This window comes from Diadema setosum, chromosome 19, assembly GCF_964275005.1.
Source record: "Diadema setosum chromosome 19, eeDiaSeto1, whole genome shotgun sequence".
NCBI classification, from domain to species: Eukaryota; Metazoa; Echinodermata; class Echinoidea; order Diadematoida; family Diadematidae; genus Diadema; species Diadema setosum.
The window spans coordinates 23882519-23899360 of record NC_092703.1 but is presented as its reverse complement, the minus strand read 5'-3'; the positions used below and the strand labels follow the sequence as shown (position 1 = coordinate 23899360).

Below are 16842 nucleotides of genomic sequence, written 5' to 3'. Positions count from 1 at the left end.
GTTTGTGTGCTAATGTTTGGTGTTTGTTTTGTTTTTGTATTGTATTTGCTTTTTGTTACTATATGTGTAGCTTGACTACCAGTCTCTTTGATATTATTTGGAGTTGTTATGTTTGTGTGTGTTTCTGTGTTTGTATCTTTGTTTGTTTGGTTTGTTCATTTGTTGTTGTTGTTGTTGTTGTTTATTTTATTTTATTTTTTTTTTTGGGGGGGGGGGTAACTTTCTTGTTCATTTTTTGGCATTGTTTTGTCTTGCTAATACTTATCAAGACCTTAATGCCCATATCCCCCTGTCTATCACTAGTCTTTTTTTTAAACAGATTTTAGTAATTCTTTAGTGCAACAAATATCAAAACCATGAGACCAAAGTGATATGGAATAACAGAGTATGCAAGGCAGCATGCTCTCTGTGACCCATAGTCATATCCATGACAGGGAACACTATTCATGGCTAACACGTGAAACCACAGTCATCTTGTCTGTGATTTGTCTCTGGATAATGCAGCCAAAAATGCTCCTGTGCTATTGTATGTGTCATGAAATATTAAGTGACACACTTGCAAAAGCTTTAAATCCTTCTTTGGCTGTTGAAAGACGGAATGAATGAATTGATAGATGGATGAATGAATAAATGAAAGAATGAATGCATGAATGGATGACAGACTGACTGACTGACTGACTGACTGACTGACTGACTGAATGAATGAATGAATGCATAAATAGATGAATGAATGAATGAATGAATGAATGAAGGAATGAATGAATGAATGAATGCATAAATAGATGAATGAATGAATGATTGAATGAATGAATGAATGAATGAATGAATGAATGATTGAATGAATGATTGAATGAATGAATTGATTAATTACATGTAGTTGAGTCAAAGGGAGCCTGTCAGAATGACCTTTCAATCCCAGCAGAATCTTTGTCAGAGGCAAAATGACATAACCACACAAACATATGCCTTAATGAATGAATGAATTGTAAATATATGAACAGATGCATGAACAAACGTGATCATGTGTTCACTATCCATGACACGGGTTGTTATGATCGAGTATTCTCTTCTGTGTTCCGTCACCCAGGTGCAAAGTTTGTGAAGACCTCTGTGCTGAAGGATGGCCACGTCTTTGTGATCCACATCATCGACCCGAGGGACAAGGAGGAGGTGGAAGGGGATGGTGCCGCAGACGCCACGCCCGCTACCATGGAGACCAACAAGGAGGAGAATGTGAAGGAGAAGGCGGACGAGGAGAAGCAGGAGAAAGATCAGAGAGAAGAGGGTGAGGTGTTGACAATTGGAGGCTTTGACACAATTGAATACGAGTTTCGAAGGTCATAGTTCACGACGATTGTAAGACAGGCTCTACCAGTAAATCCAACCGATGTGAATAGTGATGGAATGAGTTGTCAGGGCATTTCATTGTAAATGCTGGTGGTGGTGACTGTGATGATGATGGTGATGATGATGATGATGATGATGATTATAGTGGTCATGACTTGTCCCAAAAATATCCTATTCCCAGTAATGATGATATTGATGATGTTGATGATGATGATGATAATTGGTGATTATGATGATGATGATGATAATATTGCTGTTGCTGCTGCTGCTGATAGTGATGATAATGATGATTATTGATGGTGATGATGGTGACAATGACAATGATTATCAGAATGATGATGATAATGATGAATAACAATGATGATGATGATGATGATGATGATGATGATGATGATGATGGTGATGATGATGACGATTACGATGATGATCAGAATGATGATGATGATTAGTAACAATTTTTCATCTGCCATCTGATCCACACAGGTGGTGTAGAGGGAGAGAAGGAGCCAAAGAAGAAGAAGAAGGACAAACCCCTCTCCAGCTTTGGATCCTTCACCGCCAGCCTGAATGATGGGATGACACTCTCCTTCAGCAACTATGGGTCGGAGGGGGTCACCAAGAAAGCAGGTCAGGACTGACTCAACATGTCATCAGTGTCTTTGCTGGGGCAAGAGGGGGTGGTCGTCATGATTTTATTGCATACACAAAATCATCGACCTTGGCGCAAATGCTAAAAGCCACACACTGCAATTCTAACTACATGCAGATGCACATGGATGTGTATGGAGTAAAGATGGGGAGCAGAGATGCAGAGACAGAAAATTAATTCAGAAGTCTGTAGCTTAAATTTCTTGTCAATACAGCTTGCATGTTGTTTCTTTAGTAGACAGATAGCAGTGTTTGTTGGAAAACAAAAACAAAAGCAGCTAGAGAATGAGCCATTGCTGTAGAAACAGATGGGCACTAATTAACTAAGCTGATTTTCAGCTGACAAAGTGAAGTTCTTGACACCCAAATGCAGTAATGTTTACTGACTCCAGTTAGGATTGAAGTAGATACAACGTAAGTTCCCCTGCAGTTAGGTGTATGTCACAATAGGATAGTGAACATACAGCTGTAGTTCTTCCTTTTGTAATACATATGTGATTATATGAAACTGGCTTTGTCACTAATCGCTTTATTTTCTTTCGAAACAGAGGAAGATAGGGGGGAAATGCCAGAGTAATAAAAGCTCATTTCTTAATGGATGCTGCTTTATTTCACAATTTCCAAAGATTCACTTAATTTGGTCACAATCTAACTCTGACTCAACAACACTGTAACCCACCACAGCTGAGAAGCCTGTCATTGAGGTCATCATCCCGCCAGCGCCAACCCCTACCCCGCCCCCTGCCGCCCCCTCACCCAAGGGGGGCCGCGGGGGCTCGGGTAAGAAGGGCAAGAAGAACCAGCAGCAGCAGCAGCAGCAGCAGGCAGAGGCTGAGAGACAGGCACAACTCCTGGCCGAGCAGCAGCAGAGAGAGGTGTGTGAACAACTCAGCTGCTTTTTTTTTTTTTTTTTTTTTTGGGGGGGGGGATCTCAGAGTCCCTAGACATGAACTGAAAAAGCAAATCTAAGCAAACTAAAGCCAAAGTTAAACAAGAGTTAGCTAGAAACATTAAAGGACAAGTTCACCTTCGTAGACGTGTGGGTTGAGTGAATGCAGCAATATAAGAAGAACACATCAGTGAGAGTTTGAGGAAACTCGGACAATCCGTTCAAAAGTTATGAATTTTTGAAGTTTCTGCTCAGTCAAGGCTGGGTGAAAAGACTACTATAGCTTGTGATGTCACATGTGTACAACGTTATAAAGAAAGAATAAAGAAAATTCAACATATTTCTATTTTTCTCGCATAACAGAAGAACACTCGACTTCTCTCTTTTAGAAGGCAGGGGGAATAATATTACCCTTAACATACGTCAGTAGCAAGTCGAAGAATTTTGCACTTTATTCAAAAAGTAAAGTTTTGTGAAATTCTCTTTTTATTTTCCCTATATCGTTGTATACATGTGACATCATACACTGTAGCAGTCTTCTTATCCAGCAGTGACTGCACAGATCCTTTAAAAATTAATTAGTTTTGAACGGATTGTCCAATTTTACTCAAACCTTCGCTGATGTGTTCTACTAATATTGCTGCATTCTCTCAATCCTTATGTATATGAAGGTGGACTTGTCCTTTAACTCTAATATCTTAACATATGTTGCCAATATGAGGAGGAGTATTAAATGAAGCTGTTAAAGATTTCTTTTCTTAATATTCTGCAGCTAAACAGGTAAAGTATAAAGTGCTTCAATGACAGACAATTTTTCACATAACGCTATAAAATGATAACAATAAAGTAACCAAAAAACCTCCTTGGTTCACATCTCATCAATGTCCACCCCCAGGAGGAAGAGAGGTTGAGGAAGCTGAAGGAGGCGGAGGAAGCCGAAGAGGAGCCGGAGATACCACCCTTCCAGCAGCTCTTTGTCTCCTGCCCGGACGGACTCCACGTTACCTACCTACTGGAGCCCACAGAGGGTAGGTCCCAGCAAGAGTGCCCTCTGCGTTTTTTGATTGATTGTATTTTATGCAAATTCAGGAAAAAATTTTGAAATGATCTGACGCATAACGGTACAGCTCATGGGCTTTGTGAAGATCTGATATAGAAGTAGGTTTGTGTCATCTTCCAGTTTAATAATAAAAGTATCACAACTTTCATCAGATGCCATGAACAGTTCACCTCAAAGTAACTAGATAATAGTGATGATAGAATAATGCAATTACACAATTTATACAACCAGTTACTCATAAGTTACGATTCAATGATGACTGCCTTCACAGATAAGTTTGCATACACCATTCAATTTTAACAAATTGATTCAATGTTTTGAAACAATCTCTATTGCTTGTTTGTTCAATCCGCCTACATTGGTACATACAACTATGCTCATACAGTGTACGTGAGTTCCTAAACCACTCTATCACTCTATCTCCCTTAAAGATGATTTTAGCCAAGATATATAAGCCGAGTACCCAATAGAATATTTACAGTTCAGCATAGCATACTTGAAAATGCTTACAGTGGATATAGAATTATTAATTGTAGTATAAAGTATCAAACTTTAAGGGGCATTTTGATGACATCATGCTACAATGTATGATAGCTGTCAGTTGAAATTGAGAACTGCATTAACATTATACTAAGTCAGGATGTTTGTGCACTGCTGGTTCCAAACTGACATTATCTCAGATTTAAAAAAAAAAGAAAAGAAAAAAAGATGTGTAACCATGACATTTTCCTCTGAACTTTGACCCAAGATGAAGCAGCGAGAGACCCCAACATCCCGGGACGTCTGCTGATCAGACAGAGTTACCTGACCAAGACCAGCAGCCAGCAGCCCTGCGAGGCCCCCAGGCAGAACCCGGCCATGCAGGAACTCTCCCGTCTTGTGACAAGTGAGGGCAGTGTCATCAAACTGATGAAGGATGGCACCACGCAGGTATCAAAATTGCACAGAGAGTTGGTGTACAACTGTATGTGAGGAAATTACTTCTGACTTCCAAGATGGTGATGATGCGCTCTTTGTGATGGTGAAGATGAAGATGATGATGGTTTTAGTGATGATAATGATCATTATGATGATGATGGTGGTGTTATGATGAAGGTGATGATGATAACAATCATAATGATACCAATTCTGCCAATATGCATAGTGTTAACAGGGTTTTATGGCATTGATGTGATCAAGCTGGTATTGATGTATGAGACAGTGGTTTTGACAGTGACTATGAAGCCATACAAGATGATTTTCCTGAGAATGATGTAAGAATGAGGACTTAAACAAGCACTTTATAGACCATTGTTATGGTAAATATAATGAAGATAAAAATAGCGACATTGATTTTAGTATGTGTGTTTTTGTTTTTGGTTTTTTTTTTTTTTTGTGTGTGTGTACGAAAGATATAAAGTTAGAAGATAGGGAGTTAGGATCACAAGACACTTTTCTTGTCCCAGTATATTTCTAGTCAAACCCTACAGAATGATAGGAAAATGATAGGGGCCATTCTGAAAGTCGTTGCTGTGTCCGTTTCATTTTCTCCAGAAGAAAGCTTGTCAAAATTCAGAGGGCTGTGCAATGCTGGAGAAGGGTTTCCACTTTTAGGACAGAAACTTGCATTCTACATACAAGTGTAGATCAACAAAAATGTCTTGTATTGTCAAAGTACTTAACATTCATGTTACTTGCTAACCTCATCCCAGGTGCTGTTTGCTGATGGAGCCGTCAGCTGCAGCCCCGCCGCCCCGTCTGCCGCTCCCCACCCCTCGAGCCCCAGCCCTCGGGAGCCCTCCCCACAGGTCCCCAGGGGGAGTAGTGCTGTCAGTCAGAGGAGTGATAGTCCCTCCAAGAAGAGTGAGTTTATTCACATACCAGTCTTTCTTTTCCTTCTTCTTTCATTTTATTCTTTTGTTTCTGTCTTCATACCATCCTCCATTCACTTTACTTCGTTTCATTCAACATTCATTCATATGTTCATTCTGTCACTCTTTTCATATACCAGGTAATCAAATATTCAGGTTGTATTTTGAAAAGGGTCTTAAAAAGACAAGAAAAAGGTAAAAACAAAAGAATATCTTCTCACATGATGCAAATTATTTGCAGTGTGCATGTCAAATGGCAAATGCAAAACACATTCAGGCTTAACGACAGTCTGTGAGAGCTAAGACTAGCATGACCTCTGCCCTCTCCCACAAGGTGCATCCAAAGGACCAGGTAGCAAGCTGCTGGAGCCCCTCGACCAGGACCAGGCCATTCCAGAGCTGACTTCCTCCGCCTCGTTCCCCAGCCAGGAGTGGGTCACGACCACGCCCAGTGGCCAGAGGATTGGCACCAGGCCCGACGGCACCACCTTCCAGCCTAAAGAGTGCATGCTGTACAGCGCCACTGACCCTGTCTCTGAAGAGGTGAGATATATTCTCTTTCTGACTCACACTTTCTAATTTTGTCTTGTTTGTCTTGTTGTAGTTAAGTGAACCGACAGTTGGTTGAAACTGTTTATTCATTTATCTGTGTATGAGGCCCCAATATCAAGCTCGGCTTACTGGGGATCCTCCTGTATGGTACCTTGACTTTTTGTTTATTATCATTATGTCTTCGTTCTTTGTCACAAAGATTTGATTACCTGTCATGTGCAAAATCAGCCATGAATTATTATGAATCATGTGTTTATTTCTGAAAGTGATCAGAGTTGATTATATTGTGCCATACAGAAACAATAAAATGAAATGAAATGAAATGAAAATTCACACACTCTTCTTGTTTATTTGCTGTCACCTTTTTCATCAATCTGCCTATCCATATGTTTAGATTCGATACACAGATAGATAGATAGATTGATACTGTAGATAGATAGAGAAACAAAGTGATAGATAGATAGATAGATAGATAGATAGATAGATAGATAGATAGATAGATAGATAGAGGTAGGTTTAAAGGATGGATGGATGAATGGATAGTTCAATTATAGATGAAAGAGTGGGTAAGAGAGAGAAAGAGAGAGGGATTGAGAGAAGGGCAGACCAGTGCACTATAATTCTGTATATCAAGTAATACATTGCAGAGGCATCCCCACATTTTCAATAAAGATCTATTAACTTCAAGTTTAGAAATTAAAAAATATCGTTGATTTTCATAACAGGAGCTTATCAAAAAGTATCATGAATTGATTTGATGAGTTCATTTCACTTGACAGCAGCATGTGCTTCAAGGCTAAATGAACCAATGTGGATTTATGTGCCGCATTTCTTCATATGACTCGACAGAGTTTCCTTTTAGTGATATTCGACGAGAGATTAAGAAACAGGGTTTCTTGGCATTGGTATTTTCTGGTCTCATGCTCATTTGGTGAGGAATGACACCATCTCAAATGCTATCTCTAATGCTAGCATAAAAAATGGTGGTGTTGCGGTATGTCATCTTCTCTTAAAAATTCTCCTCCCCGCGCCAGGTTCTGACTACGCGAGAAGACCGCACCATCACCGTGGAGCGGCCGAACGGCGTGCGCGTCGTGGACCACAGCGAGGGCACCCGCATCACCACCTACTACAAGAAGGTTCTCTTTAGGCAGGGCTGTGAGGAAGCAAATGAAACAGGTGAGTTTGGAGGTCAAATGTCCTCTACCTAGGCTGGTATACTCATCAAGGGAAACCCAGTTACTGGTGCATTGCTCTCGTACTTAGTCTACAAAATAAATTATGTTACCAAGAGATTTGAATAAGATAGATTGGATGGTGATGCTTCAAGACGTGAAAATTCATTGCAGCATGAGAATTCAAAACTGTAAATATAAACTTATGTACTACTGATGTGTTATGAAATTAGACTTAAATGTGCTGTTATAGGTAAAATTTTGTTATTCCAGATGTCAACATTTATGTTAAAGGGGATGGCTAGTAACTGATCAGTGGGACTCATTGGGATTGCTTGGGGATGATTGTGCCAATCCTTGTGGGATTCATTTAAGAGTACATTATGTATCTATTGTTGTGTGAAAATTATTTGCTTCAGAATGGTCTCATATTCAGATAATGTGCAGTTTAATGTTTCCAGTTAGGCATGCCTGTACAGTGACGGGGCAATTAAACTGCATATTACTTGAATATGAGACCATTCTGAAGCAAATAATTTTCACACAACAATAGATACATAATGTACTCTTAAATAAATCCCACAAGGATTGGAACAATCATCACCCAGCATTCCCACTGATTCCCACTGATCAGTTACTAGCCATCCCCTTTAAGCTGTAATAAAGAAGCAAATGTCAAGAAACAAAAAGTCCAAATCCTTTGCTTTGTAGATGTTGAACTGAGCTGTTTATTGTCACATTGATTTCCAGTAATTGAAATTTCCATCTAAAATCATGTGAATATTTCAGAAGATAAGAACTGATAATTGCCGTCTGAATTCTTCTCATTACTAAAGACATCCGAGTGTTGAAACCAGCATTGATCTAGTGGAAAACTCTTTTGCGTGGTTTTATTTCATGTAAACACTGTGGTTAGGATTTACCTTTCCTTCATGTTTTGTAGAAAGTAACATGTGACTCTTTTAATCCTCAGGGGAATCCCCAGTTGCAGGCACACGAGAGGTCAAGCATGTGAAGGTGGAATGTGCTGGCTACGCCACCATCATCTTCAACTGCGAGGATAGCATCGCCACCACCATCTTCGGAAATGGCTCAGAGATCGTCGCCATCCCCGATGGCTCCTATGAGATCCTGCACTGTGAAGGATCTAGGCTCGCTGTGGGCGTGGACGGGACGGCGCGCTACACCCCCAAAGAGGGCGAGAGCGGGGAGCCAAGCGTGGTGGGGGCCTACACCATGAAACACAGGGAGCGAATCGCCGTGGAGACGTGTGACATAGACGGGAACCAGTTCTGCGTGAAGTGGAATGGGGACATCGACACTTCCATCGTCCCCAGTGATGCGGAGAAATTTGTAGGAGGAGGAGTAGGAGAAGAGGAGGAGGAGGAAAAACCGCCCAATATGGCTTTCATGCCTCGCTTCTTCATCCTCCACCCAGATGGAAGTGGTACCGAGCTGCTCCGCCAGCGTGACATCTTCCCGTTCATCCACCAGGCGGGGCTGGATCCCAACGTGGCCGTCCTCCGTGATGCGATCCCGGACCACCCAGAGATCCACGGAGTCACCGTCATGCAGCCCTACTCCTCCACCATCAGCGACAGGTGGCTGATGCAGTTCGAAGAGGCCAACATCATCCCCCGCAACCTCCGCTCGCGGGACTTCGCCAAGATCCCCGCCATGGAGCAGAAGACGCCGGGCCCCCGATTCGGGACCAAAGTCGGTCGGGGAGTCGCCGTGAACTCGGCGCCGCAGCCGCCCCAGAGGGGGCCTGTGCCGAAGTGCCCCAAGCAGCTCCAGCTGAGGCAGTTCGTGGAGTACAAGCCCACGGACCGGGAGCTGAGAGCCAAGATGAGGGCGGGGCTGGAGGCCTACGCCAAGGAGATGAAGGAGAAGGAGAGGGAACTAAGAGAGAAGGCCATCAAGGAGCCGAGATCTCAGCAGGAGAGGGTCAAGTCTGGTGACCTCTTGGCTCACATCCTGGCTCAGGTGAGACTGACATTATGTGTTATGAGTAATAGGTCTTACCGCCACCTCCCATCTTTGCTGTCGAACTGCATTTTATATTCTATTTTAATTATCTATCAATCTGACAAGCCTTTGTGTTTTTTGGTGTCAGGTTCTCTCTTGTTCCTAGTCCTACTCTTATTCTTGTCTTCCTGGTATTTTCATGTCTGGACTCAGTTCTGCCCTCAGACATTCGATCACACTTTTCTAAGCTCAAATTACAATATTGAGGTTCCTGTTTTTGTATACCCTAAGTACGTGTGTATTCCATAGGGTCTGAATACTCATGTTTATTAACATATTGCAACGATATTCCATTGTGGTCACGTCTGTTTCAATTTACTGTTGTTGTTGTGGGGTTTTTTTTTTTCAACATGTGTGTTCACATTCATAGGGTGTACTTATTTTGTGCTCTGCTTTGCTTTATTCATAGGATCCAAATCTAATGTGGAATGATCAATGTATTGCCTAAACCTGGTATGTGTGTGTTGATTTTGCCAGGTTGATGAAGATAGCTCTCAGTCCAAAGGAGGTGAGCAGACCACGGCTGCAGCTGTCGATGGAGCCCCGCCCACCGGCTTAGCAGCCACCCTAGAGCCCGTCAGACCAGTGGACATCCAGGCTGCAGGGAACGCCAAGGAGCTCTATGAGACCTCCACAGCCCCGCCCCCATTGCCTCCCACCATGAAACCCAAGAACAAGTACTCCCAAGAGGACTGGGAGAGGGTCAGGTGGGTTCCCAGGGACACTCCTTTGTCATCTGACTTTTGACACGTACAAGCACAATTGCATACAGGATGGGTTTTTTTTTTTCCTCATAAATGCTGTATTGTATACACAAAGACACAATGGCACATGTAGCTAATACTGTAACGCAGGATATTTTTGTGGTATGAAATTTTCCTTGAATTGGAGCTGACAACCTTTTTTCACAAATTGTCACTGGCGTTCACTGCGTGTAATGTAGACAAGAACTTTCACATGCATTTTATCTTTGCAATTCTCGATGCTTGCAAAATTCGCAAAATTAAAATATATGAGAACATTTTCGGTTTCACAATAATCTGGGCAGTGTTTCCTGAAACTTGTCAATCACTGACAACTGTCTTAAGCCCTTGAAAATGAGTACCGAGTATACTTGGGCAGGGGTCTGTGGGGTATGTGTGCTGTAGCAATATCAGCCCATCCTCAATGGGTTAGGCTGCTGAAAACCTGTGCATCTGTTTGGCTTAGAGCAGATTTGTCAGTGTCAAAATCACTGGCAAAGTACTTATGAAATGCCATAATTAAAATCTTATTCTAGAAATGAAATCTGTCGATGATAGTCACAGAATCAGACTGGAATCTCTTGGTCTTTGCATTTGCTGTATACATATACTATCATTATAGACTGTTCCCAGCATAATTGTTGCATGTTGTGTTTGTCTTCTTGGTCAGTGAGGATGCTTGCTCACTTCTTCACATCTAGAAGCCTTAGTAATAATGTGACCTCTGTGCATCTTGATTCTTGAGAAATGAGTCCAGTCTATTTTCTGTTTCTATGCACCATTGCAGGAGGGAGAAGAGGGAGGAGGAAGCTTGTCGCCAGGCGCTGATCAACCGCACCGTCCCGCCCTACTTCAGCAGCGACTGGGGGCGTGCCTTCCTCCGGGCCGAGGAGGCCGCGGCCAGCGGGGAGCCGGCCCCGGACATGGACGCGCTGACCAAGGACCTTCCCCCGACGACCACCACCGGCCGTCCAGGGGTCAGCACCGCCATGAGTCTGCCCAGCACCCCTTCGGAATCTCCGGCCGCGCCATCCGCCCAGCCAGGTAAGCAGGCACAGTGTTGCTTGTGAACTCTTATCATTGCTGTAGTCATTCCCCTGTGTATTAGTTGTAATGTCATACACAAGCAGCGGTCACACTACTCACAAGTACACTGTATGCTTAGTTTCACTACCCAGTGTTGTGCTTTGTGTAGTTTACAGGCAGTTTGACTGCAAACTTCTCATTAGTCATCAGCGAAGCATCCCGCAAAACTTCCTGCATGCACTCAAGAAGTTTCTCACTTCTTGTGAAATTAAATGTACAAGGGACAGAACCAAGTTTAAAAGTTTGCTTTTTTTTCTTTGTTTTTCTTGATTCAATTCCAAGATTAGGCTGCAAGTAATTAGTGTCTTGAATGTCTTGGATGTGTCCATCAATTTCAGGTCAAACAGCCTCGTCTTCCCAGCCAAGCGATCCGTCCGAGAGTGTGTCGCCCATGAAGGCAGTGACCGGACCCAATGCTCCCAGGGACCTGTCCACCACTCCAGCTCATCAGGGTGGGTGTGGCAATGTTGTTTTTGTTTGTTTTCATGATTTTCAAGATTATGATTCTGGGATGATTGACCTGGTCATAGATGGTATAAAAAGAGCACTGTTTGCTATGTTATTTCCTTTCATTATTCATATCTTATCTCATCTCATATTCAAGATACCACAAATATTTAGAAATACAAATTGTGTTTTAAAAGTCGGTCTGTCTTTCTCCTTCTGTAAGGGAGATATATTTTAAAGATTGCAGTGAGCTGCATCCAAACTGAGTCATCATCAAATGATTTCTGGTATATTGCAAGTTTATCATGCATGCATTTGTGCTGTACCATTCTTTGGAAGGTAAATCCTTTCGGTTTCCTGAGAGACAACAAATGATCATAGATCAGGACTTTCACTACTTCTGCGTCACTATGGGTTTATGTGAAAAAGAAAAGTCTACCTGAAAATAAATCTACGCTTATTTGTTTGTAGATTTCCATCCATTAACACCCGATTCAGTTGAAAATTGTTGAATCTTTTACTATAATTCTTGGGGAAGTCTGTGAGGTGCAGATATGTTTGACAAAAAAAAAAAATAAAAGCTTATATCAATTTGTTTCTTTGGATCAGGAGGAATGGCATCTGCTAGTCCGTCTGACATCAGACCCACCAACCCCACCCCAGGGCATGCCACAGGGCAGGGGACACCCACCCCACTGAGACCAACCAACCCCACCCCAGCCCACGCCTCTCAGCCACATGGACCAACAAGACCAGGTGAGAGTCCTATGAATATATTTAGTATAAGTTAATGTTCACGAACTTAAACTTCCTTTGGTTCACCCCATAATGTTTTTTTTTTTTACTACATTGTTTTATGTTCTCATGTTTGTTTGTTTTTTGAAGTTCCATAACTTTTTTGATCAAAGAAAAAGTGTTGGTTCTGCTGAAAAGTTGGTTTTGAATTATTGTTGTTGTTTTTTTTTCATTGATTTGAGCATTTCCAACAGTTTGCTGGAATTGTGCTGTATGATTTCAAAAATTATTATTTGTTGAGAAAGTTCTTGTTAAATCTATTTGTAGATAGAATTGTTAAATGAAAGTGATTCCATGAAAAAAATGACTTAAAAGTCACTTTTGTGATTGTTCACTATTTAAATTTACCGGATTTAATGTATGTATGTGCCAATTACCTAAAATGTGAATAATTCATGACTAATCCCAGCATGGTTTCACTAATATGTTTTGTTTTTTTCTTACCTGTGTTCATATTCACTGTTGTGTTGTTCTCTAAACACCTCAGTTAACCCAACTCCTCAAGGGGCCGCAGACCAGGGCAGCCACGCCCACCCCAACCTCCCCAGTGAGACCCCATCCAGCCACACCTCCTTCCCCACGCACCCCTCCACCATCCCAGAACAGGTGGAGGAGGGGCCCCCAACGGGAAGATCCGACTTCATCGGTGAGTGGGCTGATCAAGCCAAAAAAGGTGGCCATCACATTTGGCTCTGAATTTGTATCAGAATATACACAGTGTGATGAAAAAGCTATTAAATGCATTGTGTGGTGCATTCCAGTCGGTTACAATAAAGTGTATTGAATTGCGTCATTTCTCAGTGTATTGGGTATCATACAGCATGCATTTCCCATAGACACCTGCCCGAGTATACTCAGAACTCGTCCTCAACGGGTTTAAAGAGACAAAACTTAGGAGATTGAAAAAAAACGAAAAACACTTAAAGGGATCGTATAGTTTTGGTTGAGACCTAATTTCAGTTTTCTAACATTTTTTGGTAAGATAATGAGAAACCTCTTATGAAATATGAAAGAGCATCTAATTCCATGAGGAATTCAACGTTTATTTGATGAAAATTGGTTTTGAAATGGCTGAGATATCCAAAACAGAGCGATTCTAATAAGTGTGGAACCCACACTTTATTACGATCGCTTTGTTTTACTTTGTTTTTGGATGTTTCAGTCATTCCAAACCCGATTTTCATCAAATAAACTTTGAATTCTTCTTAAAATGGTATGCTCTGTACTATTTCATCAGTGTTTTCTTGGTATCTCGCAAAAAGTTAAAAGCCCAATTCTCATCTCCACCAATACTGTAACCATCCCTTTAAGGTTTGCGGGGCCTCAAACAGCTCATATGATGCATATTGTGGTGTTTTCTACCTCCCTCAGGGAGCATCACACCGGGTGTGGCCAAACCCAGCACCCAGGCCCGCTTCAGTGAGGTGCCCATGGAATCCCGACCGAACATCATCCCGTCGGCCGGCAGCGAGATCGTCCTGACCAAGAGCCTCGTGGTGGACGTGAACGGCGAGCCGCGCCAGGACACAGTCAGGCTGCCTGCGGCCATCCTGGGCCAGAAACCCGGAGCGCTGCCCAATGACAGGGTCAGTAAAGAGAGCGGATTGTGCAGCAAGCTACTTCCACTCTGCCATTATAATTCGATGAGATTTTGATAATGACACAGAGCAGTGCTGTAAAACAAGTTTTCATGCTTTCAATTAGAGCCGATGGCCTTTTTCAAGGCATTAAATTTGTGTGAGTTGCCCGCAACATTCAGTGTACGTACACTAGTGTAGATATAAATTTTCGCGTACATTTTAATATCAAAATCAAAATACAAGCAATATTCCTTGTTTCACAGTAAGCTCCCAAACCTGGGGAAGAGATATGACATGCATGAATGATTATATATTTTTCTCTACAATTCTAGTACCGATCCAGTTGCTTTAATATGCTACAGTTTGCATTTTCCCGCACTCTACGAAGCTCGGTCTCCCTATGTTTCTCCATAAAATAATGTCGTGCCGAATGTTTAGAGGGTGCTGCCACTTGAGCTATGAGCAGGAGGCTCTGACCCAAAAGAACATCCTGCTTTTCAAGTTCTTAAATTTGAACGTGGGGCAGGATGGTTGTGACCAAAAATTGTCTGTTTTGCCAATTCCATGTCAGCTCACCCATCTCATTTGACCAAATTGTTCTGTCATACCAGTGAAAATATGGTAAGATAACTTTTAAGTATGACATTGCTTTCTATCATTTTTTTTCCTCTTTACCTTTCTCTCTCTCTTGTAGTTTGATGAGCTGGAAGACCCTGTGCGACGCAAAGTCTTCACCTCTTCCATCGCCGGGGCAAAGGTCAAGGGGACAGCCGACCTGTCCCGCATGCGAGGCTTCGAACTCGTGCCGGGAGAGGTCAACTTCGGCACGCTGCGGGAAGGTTGCACCTACGCCTTCCAGGTCCACCTCAAGAATGTCGGCGTCGACAGCTGCCGCTACAAGATCAAGCAGCCGCCCCCGGGAACGGGACTACAAGTGGTCTACACTCCGGGACCAGTGAGTAACAGGGACTAGATGAATTCTGGTTCATTCCTCTAGTTTTTAAGGTTTTATATACAATAAGAGTGCATTACTAAATATCAGATGCTCTTTGTATCTTAAAAGAGTGTGATAAACAAATATACTGTAAAAAAAAACAGAATTTTTCATGTGCATGAAACTTTTTTGAATTTCGCAAGGAGCCAAGATTCGCAAAAGTAAAATGCACACAAAAGTTTATGTCTACACAGTGCATTCAATGTCAGTACAATGCTGTACACCGTACATATACACGTGTACCTGTACTCGTACTAGGAGTGCACATTCAGTTTTTTTCCCTTTAAACTGCACATGTTTAGTAGTGCACATTCAATTTGTTGTGTGTTTTATATTGACCAGCAGTGTGTGTTAAACACAGGGATCTGTGTTTAACAGATCCCTGTATTACCAGTACAAGTAATATGCTCATAATTATTTTTTCATGGTCTGCAATTTGTGAAAGTTTCATGCCACAAAAAATGCCGTTGCTCCATTTCACAAAGGTTTAGGGACACCAATGTTTCTGATTTTACAAGATGATAAGTACTGTGTTGTCAGTTCTGTCACAAATATGTAACACTGTGTCAACTACAGAAAGTATGAGAAAAGAAAATGTTAAAAATCAAACAAATGTAACACTGTCAACTACAGAAAGTATGAGAAAAGAAAATGCTAAAAATCAAACAAATGTAACACTGTCAACTACAGAAAGTATAAGAAAACAAAATACTACAATTCAAAGAAAGTCTCGGGGCCACCATGTCACAAATGACAGGAAGAAGTCTGCAACAATTGTTTCCTTTCTCTAGGTGGCAGCAGGCATGAAAGCCAAGCTGGAGCTGGTTCTCTATGCCATCGCTGTGGGCGTGGAGGGAGAAAGCGGGCGGGGCACCATCGACCACCATCTGGAGATCACCACGGAGATGGAGGTCCTCTATCTTCCGGTCTCAGCTGATATCCTTTCAAAAAAAAAAAAAAAAAAAAAGACATCACAAGGAATCGCATGTTACTGGCCACTCAGCAATGCATAATCATATGATAATGCACTCATAAATCAAGAGAAGTTACTTCATCAAAAAGATTCTAACCAAGTGTTCTTATTTCTCATGTTATATGGTTAGTCTATTCCAGTTAGTGGTTTGTACATTGAAAATTTATATAAAAATGATATGAAATTTGGAGAAGATAGCTATTTTCAAGCTTTATTATTGTAATTATGTGAGTCCTTTTTGTGGTTGAATTACACTTGTGGGAATTAGACTGAGCTTAGACCATTGTCACAGATTTTTTTCTAAGGTGGGGGGGGGGGGGGGAAGGGGGAGCCAAATCCAATTGTTCAAATTCTGTGATTATTCCACAGGAGCCATGCGATATCCATTTTTGCCAACAAAATAGAACACTAAAGAAAAGTCCAAGACAGAAACTTTCAGGCTAGTCCAACCAAAATATGATCATATCATGCAAGGAGTGAAAAGTTGAGTAGATGCCTGTGATGAAATGAAGGGAAATATGATATATTAGTATCTGGTTCTTTGCTACATAGCATAGCCATCAATTGGGAAATTTACAGTGATATTCTCTCTTTGCAAATCTCCACTGTCACTGTTTTTCCCCGACTGCATGTATAACCTTTGAAGACAAGTCCTGTGGTTTTCAGTATATCCCT

The 16842-nt window shown here is 41.8% G+C and overlaps 1 protein-coding gene across 1 annotated transcript in view; it reads left to right on the top strand.

Annotated features, from left to right (window-relative positions):
- The window catches only part of LOC140242588 (sperm-associated antigen 17-like), a 41343-nt gene that overhangs the window by 23450 nt on the left and 1051 nt on the right, over window positions 1-16842 (top strand). Inside the window, 17 exon segments of the mRNA XM_072322338.1 lie at window positions 1088-1285; window positions 1831-1974; window positions 2680-2870; window positions 3780-3912; window positions 4693-4874; window positions 5636-5786; window positions 6129-6337; window positions 7381-7525; window positions 8495-9507; window positions 10027-10256; window positions 11080-11336; window positions 11717-11830; window positions 12435-12581; window positions 13108-13266; window positions 13992-14206; window positions 14895-15155; window positions 15986-16135. Coding sequence (XP_072178439.1) covers window positions 1088-1285; window positions 1831-1974; window positions 2680-2870; window positions 3780-3912; window positions 4693-4874; window positions 5636-5786; window positions 6129-6337; window positions 7381-7525; window positions 8495-9507; window positions 10027-10256; window positions 11080-11336; window positions 11717-11830; window positions 12435-12581; window positions 13108-13266; window positions 13992-14206; window positions 14895-15155; window positions 15986-16135 — 3899 coding nt within the window.